The following is a 12,910-nucleotide window of genomic DNA, read 5'->3' as shown; positions in this document are numbered from 1 at the left end:
AGAGCAAATTAAACAGGAGTTCTCTGGTGTATTACAGGGAGATGGATGTTTACCTGGCAAACTGAAGCTGGAAGTGGATGAGTAAGTGGAGCCCGTCCAGCTGCCTGTAGCACTATATAAACACTCAGAGGAGCTCAGTGTAATAGAGAAAAAGATGATAAAAGCAGTTGAAAAAAGCACAGATTGGATTAGCAGCCTGATCGTAGTGAAGAAACCGCCTCTCAAGGCGTTCGAGGAGCCATTACCCAGACGTGCCGCCAGATCTGACTAGAGCACGCGTGTTCTCCGTTTGTGATGTAAAAAATGGATTTTGGCATGTGGAACTGGAAGCTGGATTCCTCCATCTCACCACGTTCTCTACACCCATGGGACGCTACAGCTTGCTGCGCATGCCAATGGGAATCAGTCCATCCCCAGAGATCTTTCAGAGGAAATTGAACCAGGCAATGGAAGCTCAATATGAAGCTGCAGCTCCGGCTGAAGGAAATGCCCTACATTGGCTGCCTGCTAACATCAGAGGGGTTGAAAGTGGACCCAGGAGAAGTGACAGCCATCAAACAGATGCCTAGGCCTACAGATGTGCAGGGGGTGCAGCACTTCCTGGGCATGGTAAACTACCTAGCCAAGTTCTGCAGCTCTGCGAGCCACTGCAATAGCTAACACACAAGGACTCACTGTGGGAGTGGTCAGAGACATGAGCAGGCTTTCAATAAAATCAGGGATACCATTTACACAGACCCCTGTGCTGAAATACTACAACCCAACAGAGCAGCTTGTACTACGGTGTGATGCTTCAGAGTGGGTTAGGAGCAGCCTTGATGCAGGGAGGACAACCAATAGCATATGCCAGTAGAGCCCTGACAGAGACTGAAAAAGGGTATGCACAGATGGAGAAGGAGCTGCTTTCAGTGGTGTTTGGCATGGAGAGGTTCCACCAATTCACATATGGATGAACTGTGGAAGTGCAGTCAGATCACAATCCTCGAGCATCATGACAAAGCCTCTCCTCAGCGCACCAAAAAGACTACAAAGTATGATCATGAGACTCCAACTACAAGGTCAGTCTCCGATACGTTCCGGGAAATATGTGGTGCTGGCCGACACCCTGAGCACGGCATACCTCACAGAACAAGACAACAGAGGCCCTGTGGAGGTCAAAGTGGAATCAATCAATATCATACACTACCTCCCTGTGTCAAGCGAGAGACTAAAGCACATCGAGAGCCACTGAGCTGGACTGGGAGCTCCAGACACTGAAAAATGTGATCCTGCAGCGGTGGCCTGAAGTGAAAGGACATGTACCCTTGGAAGTAGCAATGTATTTTCACAATGGAGGTGAGCTGAGTGTGCAAAATTGAGTTATCTTCAGAGGATAGCAAGTCATTGTGCCTACTGCCCTCAGGTCAGAGAATGCAGAGAATCCATTCCTCAAACATAGGAACAGAGGGATGTCTGAAAAGAGCTTGCGAGTGTGTCTACTGGCCAGGCATGAATGCACAGCTGAGAACATACATGGCACAATATAGGTATGAAGCAGCAGAAAGAAACGGGAGGCCACACGAAGCACCAAAGCGTCCCTGGGAAAATATAGGGACTGACTTGTTCCAGTTCAACGACAGACTACATGGTCACAGTTGATTCTCTCCATTTGGAGAACAGTTGAAAACGGTCATTTGAAAACTGAAGACACTTTGCACACTATGGCATACCTGACATCCTTTACTCAGACAATGGTCCCCAGTACTCTTCAGACGAGTTCTGAAGTTTCAGCAAGGCTTGGGACTTTACACACAACATCGTCTCCAGAATACCTGCAAAGTATATGGAAAGTGGAATCGGCAGTGAAAACAGCCAAAAGATTGATGGCAAAAGCAAAGAGAGCAGGTGCTGACCCATACCTGGCCATGCTGGATCACAGAAATACCCTTCACAAGGAACAGACAACAGCTCTGCAATGGTGCTCATGGGAAGACGTACAAAGGCACTACTTATGAGTGAAAATCTTCTGAGACCAGGGATGGCGAACTGTCAGCTGGAGAAGTTCAAATGAGACAACAGAAACAGGCAAAGTACTAAGACACCTCTGCTAAGGATCTCACAGAGCTGCAACGAGATGTCAGGGTGGGAGTTTAGCCACTCACAGGACAGAAACAGTGGTGGCAGAAGGCCACAGTAGTCAGACCTGTGGAGCAAAGGTCCTACGAGGTGAAGACGGAACAGGGACAAGTCTTCAGGAGGAACAGGCGACACCTGAGGAAGAGCAGAGAAATGGATTATTTCACCACTGTTGAGGAGACTGGCACAGAGCCAGTAAACAGCACCAGTTGATGCCTCAACACGAAGATCCAAACATCTCAGGTTAAGCACCTCCTGATATAATCAACACTCCCCACACAATGTCTGGTAGGGCCATCTGAAAACCTGTACACCTGAAACAATTTGTGTGAAGGTAAAAAATAATAATAATGAATGCACAGTCAGACAGTAAACAAACATTTAGTTCACGTTAATTTTTTTTGCAGACATGGACATACAAGCCAAAGTTAGGTGGAGTCTGCCTTTTTTGTTGTAAAAAAGATGTAGCAATATTGATGTTACACAGGAAACGGAAACCAGTTGTTACTTTTATTAATGTGCTGGTTGACAACATGCCTAGTAAGGTTTGCTTTACTATATATCTTTGTCTGTACTGACTACAACACAAAGCATATTGAAACAATAAACATCTTGGGATTAAATGGAGTCAGGAGTTTAGAAGCCTGCGCAATGAAGAATGAATGGGTGTCCGGTGTTATCTATAGAGACACTGCTTCTAAAATTCCTTTCGCACTAGATTTGAGATTATATCAATTTCGAAAATCTGAAATTATGTATGCGCTGCAAAAAAAATACAATAGGAACCTTTACGTAGGCTTTAAACACTTGACTCTTTTAGCGAACAGCTGTCATTCTCTTTGCGTTAGCCTACTTAAGCTTTGTGTAGCCAATTTACCAGAAGCGCACAGCAAATTGGAGATCTTAAAAAGTTGGACAGGGTTGTCAGGTCTGCAAACTGCAGTCAGGTCAAGACCCTGGTGAGGACACAGATGAGCTTCCCCCAACTTGAGACGTCTGTGGCATTATGTTGTGACAATTGCACATTTTAGTGGCCTTGTATTGTCTCCAGTACAAAGTGCACCAGTGTAATCATCATACTGTTTAATCAGCTTCTTGATATGCCACACTTGTCAGGTGGATGTATTATCTTGGCAAAAGAGAAATGCTCACGAACAGGGATGTCAATAAATTGGTCACAAAATTTTAGAGATGCTTTTTGTGCGTCTTTTATTTCCGCTCATGAAACCAACATGTTGGATTTGTTTTTGTTCAGTATTCATGCCCAGACTTCTCACTTTTAAAAACTTGTATTGTGTTAAATATTAGCCACTATTGGTAGCCACCGTCAGTTATACCCACATTTAACTGTTACTGACGTTAGTGTTAGTTTACCTTTCCTCCATCACGTTCATGTGGTTGTTCCTGAGGATCGCTAGTAATAGTAGATCATATTAGACAAACGTATTACTAGTTATGCAATAATTTGGGACGTGTAGCCTATTTGAATCATTATGGACCGCAGACTATATGTAGCAGTTTAAACATGGCACATGACTACTGGACCGTTGTCACCAGTTCCATGAATAATTATTTTAAGATTTTTAGGACTATTGTTCAATGTCTTTTGTACGCTCCTCCCCTTCCCGACATTTCATGGTTTGAACAATTGACACTGGCAACTTTCAGGATGAATTAAACCACTATTTTTGATTTACCAATGTATTTAGTGCATAAAGGCTCTCCAAACCTGTTTATTATTCATAAATACTTTCCTAACCCTAAATAATATACAATATCAGTTTTTGTATCTACCAATTGGTGCAGAAAGAAACATGGGTGTATGTACATGGCCTTCTGTTATTGATCCTTAATATTTTGACCCTAATATTCTGAACTCTCCATATATTCTATTGAGTCTGAATTCTAATTAAGGGTACACCAAATTTAAAGGGATGGATTTGGATAAATGTACAAACCCTACTGAGTGAACTCGACAAGAGAACCTATTAGCCAGCAAGTGGGAGTTTTCAGCAATTGAATTAAGTATTAGGCAGCGCAGGGGAGCTCCACCTGCAAAGCCCATGACGCACCTTCATAAGGCAGGTCTGAAAAGCATTAAAGTATGAAATGGACCCATATTGATCACCATCTCCCCTCTTTTAGGTGAAGCGACCAAGTTTGGCAGAGGGGACTCGTCTTCCCCAGCTCCCCCCAACAGCCTGTCTCAAGGCCCCTCCGCTCAGCCCCAGCAGCCCCCCCAGGCTCAGAGCCAAGGTCTGGGACAGAGCCAGGGCCAGCAGAACCAGGCCTTCCTCAATCCACCTCTGCCCCCAGGCTATGGCTACACCGGCCTTCCTTACTACGCCGGCATGCCCGGGGTGCCCAGCGCCTTCCAGTACGGCCCCACCGTTTTTGTGCCTCCGGCCTCGGCCAAGCAGCCCAACATGGGCTTGGGGAACCCCTCCAGCCAGTACCACCAACAGCATCAGCCTAGCTACGGCCAGCACGCGTATGGAACAGGTGTGTGTGTCCAGTGAGTGAGCGAGAGAGTGAACTGAAATCACAGACCGTGTGTGGCTGAGAGGGAGAATTCTTGCTTAGCTAGCATGGCCCCACCCCCCTGCCGGATATAGTCGCTGTTCACATGCTTTTCTAGCCAGTTGCCTTATTGCTTCTCTCTCGGTTCTTCTTCTCCCCCTTACCCCTTCCTCTGCTGTCCTTTTTACTCTCCCCATCCACTTTACTCGTTCCTCCTGGTCCTCTTCCATTCCTCCTCTCTCAGCTTTTGACGACCTGTCTCAGGGCCACGCGGGGGAGTACAGTAAGGGAGGGTACGGAGGCTCTGCCCAGTCACAGGCCAAATCAGCTGGCAGCGGCCCAGGGAAAGGTACACTCACTGAACTCAGCTGCCCCAGGACGCACCCCCCCCCCCCCCTTCCCCGCCCCTTTCTCCTCCCTGCCCCTTCACTTGTTATCAGCCGTGATGTGTGTATATATAGATATATACACATACATACCTACAGTGCCTTGCGAAAGTATTCGGCCCCCTTTTGCCACATTTCAGGCTTCAAACATAAAGATATAAAACTGTGGGACACAATCATGAAGTGGAATGACATTTATTGGATAATTCAAACTTTTTTAACAAATCAAAAACTGAAAAATTGGGCGTGCAAAATTATTCAGCCCCTTTACTTTCAGTGTAGCAAATTCTCTCCAGAAGTTCAGTGAGGATCTCTGAATGATCCAATGTTGACCTAAATGACTGATGATAAATACAATCCACCAGTGTGTATTCAAGTCTCCGTATAAATGCACCTGCACTGTGATAGTCTCAGAGGTCCGTTAAAAGCGCAGAGAGCATCATGAAGAACAATGAACACACCAGGCAGGTCCGAGATACTGTTGTGAAGAAGTTTAAAGCCGGATGTGGATACAAAAAGATTTCCCACGCTTTAAACATCCCAAGGAGCACTGTGCAAGCGATAATATTGAAATGGAAGGAGTATCAGACCACTGCAAATCTACCAAGACCTGGCCGTCCCTCTAAACTTTCAGCTCATACAAGGAGAAGACTGATCAGAGATGCAGCCAAGAGGCCCATGATCACTTTGGATGAACTGCAGAGATCTACAGCTGAGGTGGGAGACTGTCCATAGGACAACAATCAGTCGTATATTGCACAAATCTGGCCTTTATGGAAGAGTGGCAAGAAGAAAGCCGTTTCTTAAAGATATCCATAAAAAGTGTCGTTAAAAGTTTGCCACAAGCCACCTGGGAGACACACCAAACATGTGGAAGTAGGTGCTCTGGTCAGATGAAACCAAAATTGAACTTTTTGGCAACAATGCAAAACGTTATGTTTGGCGTAAAAGCAACACAGCTCATCACACTGAACACACCATCCCCACTGTCAAACATGGTGGTGGCAGCATCATGGTTTGGGCCTGCTTTTCTTCAGCAGGGACAGGGAAGATGGTTAAAATTGATGGGAAGATGGATGGAGCCAAATACAGGACCATTCTGGAAGAAAGCCTGATGGAGTCTGCAAAAGACCTGAGACTGGGACGGAGATTTGTCTTCCAACAAGACAATGATCCAAAACATAAAGCAAAATCTACAATGGAATGGCTCAAAAATAAACATATCCAGGTGTTAGAATGGCCAAGTCAAAGTCCAGACCTGAATCCAATCGAGAATCTGTGGAAAGAACTGAAAACTGCTGTTCACAAATGCTCTCCATCCAACTTCACTGAGCCTCGAGCTGTTTTGCAAGGAGGAATGGGAAAAAATTTCAGTCTCTCGATGTGCAAAACTGATAGAGACATACCCCAAGCGACTTACAGCTGTAATCGCAGCAAAAGGTGGCGCTACAAAGTATTAACTTAAGGGGGCTGAATAATTTTGCACGCCCAATTTTTCAGTTTTTGATTTGTTAAAAAAGTTTGAAATATCCAATAAATGTCGTTCCACTTCATGATTGTGTCCCACTTGTTGTTGATTCTTTACAAAAAAATAGTTTTATATCTTTGTTTGAAGCCTGAAATGTGGCAAAAGGTCGCAAAGTTCAAGGGGGCCGAATACTTTCGCAAGGCACTGTACATACAGTGGGGCAAAAAAGTATTTAGTCAGCCACCAATTGTGCAAGTTCTCCCACTTAAAAAGATGAGAGGCCTGGAATTTTCATCATAGGTACACTTTAACTATGACAGACAAAATGGGAAACAAATCTAATGAATTTATTTGCAAATTATGGTGGAAAATAGGTATTTGGTCACCGACAAACAAGCAAGATTTCTGGCTCTCACAGACCTGTAACTTCTTCCTTAAGAGGCTCCTCTGTCCTCCACTCATTACCGTTATTAATGGCACCTGTTTGAACTTGTTATCAGTATAAAAGACACCTGTCCACAACAGTCACACTCCAAAATCCACTATGGCCAAGACCAAAGAGCTGTCAAAGGACACCAGAAACAAAATTGTAGACCTGCACCAGGCTGGGAAGACTGAATCTGCAATAGGTAAGCAGCTTGGCTTGAATAAATCAACTGTGGGAGCAATTATTAGGAAATGGAAGACATACAAGACCACTGATAATCTCCCTCGATCTGGGGCTCCACGCAAGATCTCACCGCGTGGGGTCAAAATAATCACAAGTGCAAATCCCAGAACCACACGGGGGGACCGAGTGAATGACCTGCAGAGAGCTGGGACCAAAGTAACAAAGCCTACCATCAGTAACGCACTACGCCGCCAGGGACTCAAATCCTGCAGTGCCAGACGTGTCAAATCAAATTTATTTATATAGCCCTTCGTACATCAGCTGATATCTCAAAGTGCTGTACAGAAACCCAGCCTAAAACCCCAAACAGCAAGCAATGCAGGTGTAGAAGCACGGTGGCTAGGAAAAACTCCCTAGAAAAGCCAAAACCTAGGAAGAAACCTAGAGAGGAACCAGGCTATGTGGGGTGGCCAGTCCTCTTCTGGCTGTGCCGGGTAGAGATTATAACAGAACATGGCCAAGATGTTCAAATGTTCATAAATGACCAGCATGGTCGAATAATAATAAGGCAGAACAGTTGAAACTGGAGCAGCAGCACGGCCAGGTGGACTGGGGACAGCAAGGAGTCATCATGTCAGGTAGTCCTGGGGCATGGTCCTAGGGCTCAGGTCCTCCGAGAGAGAGAAGGAGAGAATTAGAGAACGCACACTTAGATTCACACAGGACACCGAATTGGACAGGAGAAGTACTCCAGATATACTCCAGATATAACAAACTGACCCCCTGCTTAAGCCAGTACATGTCCAGGCCCGTCTGAAGTTTGCTAGAGAGCATTTGGATGATCCAGAAGAAGATTGGGAGAATGTCATATGGTCAGATGAAACCAAAATAGTACTTTTTGGTAAAAACTCAACTCGTCGTGTTTGGAGGACAAAGAATGCTGAGTGGCATCCAAAGAACACCATACCTACTGTGAAGCATGGGGGTGGAAACATCATGCTTTGGGGCTGTTTTTCTGCAAAGGGACCAGTACGACTGATCCGTGTAAAGGAAAGAATGAATGGGGCCATGTATCGTGAGATTTTGAGAGAAAACCTCCTTCCATCAGCAAGGGCATTGAAGATGAAACGTGGCTGGGTCTTTCAGCATGACAATGATCCCAAGCACACCGCCCGGGCAACGGAGTGGCTTTGTAAGAAGCATTTCAAGGTCCTTGAGTGGCCTAGCCAGTCTCCAGATCTCAACCCCATAGATAATCTTTGGAGGGAGTTGAAAGTCCGTGTTGCCCATCAACAGCCCCAAAACATCACTGCTCTAAAGAGATCTGCATGGAGGAATGAGCCAAAATACCAGCAACAGTTTGAAGACTTACAGAAAACATTTGACCTCTGTCATTGCCAACAAAGGGTATATAACAAAGTATTGAGAAACTTTTGTTATTGACCAAATACTTATTTTCCACCATAATTTGCAAATTAATTAAAAATCCTACAATGTGATTTTCTGGGGAGAAAAAAAATCTTATTTTGTCTGTCATAGTTGAAGTGTACCTATGATAAATTCCAGGCTTCTCATCTTTTTAAGTGGGAGAACTTGAGCACAATTGGTGGCTGACTAAATACTTTATTTGCCCCACTGTGTGTATGTGTATATACTGCTCAAAAAAATAAAGGGAACACTAAAATAACACATCCTATATCTGAATTAATGAAATATTCTTATTAAATACTTTTTTTTCTTTACATAGTTGAATGTGCTGACAACAAAATCACACATGTATCAATGGAAATCAAATGTATCAACCCATTGAGGTCTGGATTTGGAGTCACACTTAAAATTAAAGTGGAAAATGACACTACAGGCTGATTTCAATTTTGTAATGTCCTGAAAACAAGTCAAAATTAGGCTCAGTAGTGTGTGTGGCCTCCACGTGCCTGTATGACCTCCCTACAACGCGTAGGCATGCTCCTGATGAGGTGGCGGATCGTCTCCTGAAGAATCTCCTCCCAGACCTGGACTAAAGCATCCGCCAACTCCTGGACAGTCTGGTGCAACGTGGAGTTGGTGGAGGGAGCGAGACATGATGTCCCAGATGTGCTCAATTTGATTCAGGTCTGGGGAACGGGCGGGCCAGTCCATTGCATTAATGCCTTCCTCTTGCAGGAACTGCTGACACACTCCAGCCACATGAGGTCTAGCATTGTCTTGCATTAGGAGGAACCCAGGGCCAACCGCACTAGCATATGGTCTCACAAGAGGTCTGAGGATCTCATCTCGGTACCTAATGGCAGTCAGGCTACCTCTGGCGAGCACATGGAGGGCTGTGCGGCCCCCCAAAGAAATGCCACACCACACCATGACTGACCCACTGCCAAACCGGTCATGCTGGAGGATGTTGCAGACAGCAGAAGGTTCTCCACGGCGTCTCCAGACTGTCACGTCTATCACATGCTCAGTGTGAACCTGCTTTCATCTGTGAAAAGCACAGGGCGCCAGTGGCGAATTTGCCAATCTTGGTGTTCTCTGGCAAATGCCAAACGTCCTGCACGGTGTTGGGCTGTAAGCACAACCCCCACCTGTGGACGTCGGACCCTCATACCACCCTCATGGAGTCTGTTTCTGACCGTTTGAGCAGACACATGCACATTTGTGGCTTGCTGGAGGTCCTTTTGCAAGGTTCTGGCAGTGCTCCTCCTGCTCCTTGCACAAAGGCGGAGGTAGCGGTCCTGCTGCTGGGTTGTTGCCCTCCTACGGCCTCCTCCACGTCTCCTGATGTACTGGCCTGTCTCCTGGTAGCGCCTCCATGCTCTGGACACTACGCTGACAGACACAGCAAACATTCTTGCCACATCTCGCATTGATGTGCTATCCTGGATGAGCTGCATTACCTGAGCCAGTTGTGTGGGTTGTAGACTCCGTCTCATGCTACCACTAGTGTGAAAGCACTGCCCGCATTCAAAAGTGACCAAAACATCAGCCAGGAAGCATAGGAACTGAGAAGTGGTCTGTGGTCACCACCTGCAGAACCACTCCTTTATTGGGGGTGTCTTGCGAAATGCCTATAAAATCCACCTGTTGACTATTCCATTTGAAAAACAGCACGTGAAATTTAGTGTCAAATAATGTGGCTTCCTAAGTGGATAGTTTGATTTCACAGAAGTGTGATTGACTTGGAGTTACTTTGTGTTGTTTAAGTGTTCCCTTTATTTTTTTGAGCAGTGTATATACTACTGATCTGAAACACCCCCCTCACTACTAACTAGGAAATACTCCCTCAGTCACTACTAACTCTTGAAATGGTCAACTTCCTCACTAGAAATGTTGAACATTGCCAACTGACACCGTGCCGCCTCGCGGGGGCAAACTGACATGTTTGTTTCCTCTCGCTCACAGCTCCAGGTTTGTCCAGCTCAGGCAGCAGTGGAGGGGTGCCCGATATTGGTGCTTCAATGTACAGCAAGACACAGGTGAGCTCATTAACATTCTGTGTACTGTGTCCTATGCTGAAGTCAGTCAACACCTGGTTTATAGTTGTTGCTGTTAGTGTTGTCGCGATACCAGGAAGCAAGGGAAACAAAACATGAAGCAGATTTCATTTCTTGAGGGAAAACAATCCTAATTTGGATGAAAAAACAGCCTTATATTGTCACCCAGAGTCACGTGTTTCATTTCCAAGCTATAGCTCACAGTATTTTACAAAATTAGGTTTTAAAAGATCATAGTTTAGTCTGTTTCATGTTTTCTTTTTTTGCCACAGAAAATGGTATCTGTGTATTGTGACATCACTAGTTGCTGTATAGTTTTAGTTTCAGCCAATGATGTGTATACACATCATTGGTTTCAGTCATGTCTGAGAATAAGCGTCTTTAATTGATACGGCTGGTTGGATTTATTGATGTTAAGGAGCCAGACCACCTCAGTTCCACAGGATGGAAATATGAATGAGGATCTATTCAGGATCATACCTCTTATGCTCAGATATTACACAATATAATGGTCCTCTCCACACTCTGTTCACTGTCCCCAACCCCAGTCTTTTGATAAGCAGGGCTTCCACGCGGGAACGCCCCCTCCCTTCAGCCTGCCGTCTGCGCTGGGGGGCACGGGCCCTCTGAACCCCGGGGGTGCCCCCGGTTACGCCCCGCCACCCTTCCTGCACATTCTGCCTGCCCACCAGCAGCCACACTCCCAGTTGCTACACCACCACCTCACCCAAGACGGACCGGTAACAGCCCTTCAACCTCTTGTTGATAAACACCATACACTTAACATTCTCCTCCTGTTGTTGATAAACACCATACACTTAACATTCTCCTCCTGTTGTTGATAAACACCATACACTTAACATTCTCCTCCTGTTGTTGATAAACACCATACACTTAACATTCTCCTCCTGTTGTTGATAAACACCATACACTTAACATTCTCCTCCTGTTGTTGATAAACACCATACACTTAACATTCTCCTCCTGTTGTTGATAAACACCATACACTTAACATTCTCCTCCTGTTGTTGATAAACACCATAGACATACATGGACTTAATGTCGGAGCTGAACTGCAGTGGTGAATGACTTCCGCCGGATTGCAAAGGTTTTAATGGTCTGTCAAGATAGGGCTGAGTATATAAATAAAAAGTGGAGATGGGGTTCTGGGATGGGTTCCAATGAGTTTTGACGAGGAAGCGCCATTTCTGTATATTCCCATCTTGCTCAAACAACTTTTCTACCCTCTAGTAAATACCCCTCTCCCTAGTTTGACCCAATAGCCAATAATTGACTGTGGGGTGTGTGTGCATTGTCTCCCCCTGTAGGGTGGTCCGGGTCAGCGCAATCAGTCCAGCAGCATGCAGCAGAAGAGCCAGGGCAGTAAGTCCAGTTATGGAAGCCCTTACTGGGCCAACTGAAGGGTACTCCTGGGAGTCTGTCCTGGCCCCCCATACTAAAGGCTGTGTGTGTGTGTCCCTTCTCCAACTCCCCCATTCATTTTTCTTTCTCTTTTCCTTTTTCAAAATTGGTTGTACATGTAAGATATTTATGTATGTATTTATATATATATATATACTGTATATGTAATAGTAGAACATGAAATGTGGTTGCTGCATTTTATTTTTGAAAGACGTTTTTGTTTACTTTTTCAAAGCTGCAGGAAGACATTACAAAAATACATCTGAGAACTCCTATAGAGGAAAATGGAAAAGGAGAGCTTTAGCACTGAGCGAAATGAGGACCTCAGATGGGGGGTTTCCACATTAACAAATTACATTTGTTTCCTTTTTTTTTTTTATACACAACTTTTGAGTTATCCAGCTTATCTCCTTCATTTTCACCTTTTTAAAACTTCAGCCGTAGGTCCTCCCTCCTTTTACACAGTTTTCTGTTTCTGATTGGGTGGCTCTGGCAAGGGGGGCTGCCTCTGTGCCTTCCGCTCCATCGATACGCCTCAAAGGACCTGCCCATTAAAATTGTATATTTTAATTTCATTTTAACCGTTTCCATCTGAATAAAAGTTCTGAGCAGTAATCATCTTGCCCAAGTTCTTTCTTGTCATTTAGTTTGAGGTACTGATTGTGAGGGCAGACTGGACTTAGATGTTGTGATTGAATGTGTGATTTGTTGTTGACCCTGAACTGACCAGGGCTACCGCACACCACCTTCGTACTTGAGCGCCATCCATACCGCTGACCCAGAAAAGCAGAGATGCTTATTGTACAATGGCTAATCTGGAGGCGAAAGAAATGGCCACTTGTTTAGGTGAGGTTCTGGCTAGCGGAGTAGAACACTTGAAAAATAAAAGGATATCGTCACACTC

General features: G+C 45.1%; 1 protein-coding gene across 5 annotated transcripts in view; it reads left to right on the top strand.

The window, feature by feature from the left end:
• LOC135528708 (ubiquitin-associated protein 2-like) overlaps positions 1 to 12,621 on the top strand; it is a 34,541-nt gene extending 21,920 nt beyond the window's left edge. For 3 of the 5 annotated variants that reach the window (XM_064957917.1, XM_064957825.1, XM_064957872.1), the window contains exons 23-27: positions 4,261 to 4,617; positions 4,880 to 4,984; positions 10,493 to 10,566; positions 11,133 to 11,324; positions 11,913 to 12,621. In XM_064957917.1, the coding sequence (XP_064813989.1) occupies positions 4,261 to 4,617; positions 4,880 to 4,984; positions 10,493 to 10,566; positions 11,133 to 11,324; positions 11,913 to 12,005 (821 nt within the window). In that variant the 3' untranslated portion in view covers positions 12,006 to 12,621. Of the gene's footprint in view, positions 1 to 4,260; positions 4,618 to 4,879; positions 4,985 to 10,492; positions 10,567 to 11,132; positions 11,325 to 11,628; positions 11,702 to 11,912 lie in introns of all 5 variants that reach the window. The other 2 variants (XM_064957944.1, XM_064957978.1) reach the window with 2 other exon arrangements.
• Positions 12,622 to 12,910: the final 289 nt, after the last annotated feature.

This window comes from Oncorhynchus masou, chromosome 1 (assembly GCF_036934945.1).
Source record: "Oncorhynchus masou masou isolate Uvic2021 chromosome 1, UVic_Omas_1.1, whole genome shotgun sequence".
NCBI classification, from domain to species: Eukaryota; Metazoa; Chordata; class Actinopteri; order Salmoniformes; family Salmonidae; genus Oncorhynchus; species Oncorhynchus masou.
Note: the sequence above shows the minus strand (reverse complement) of the source record. Positions and strands in the feature narration are given on the sequence as shown.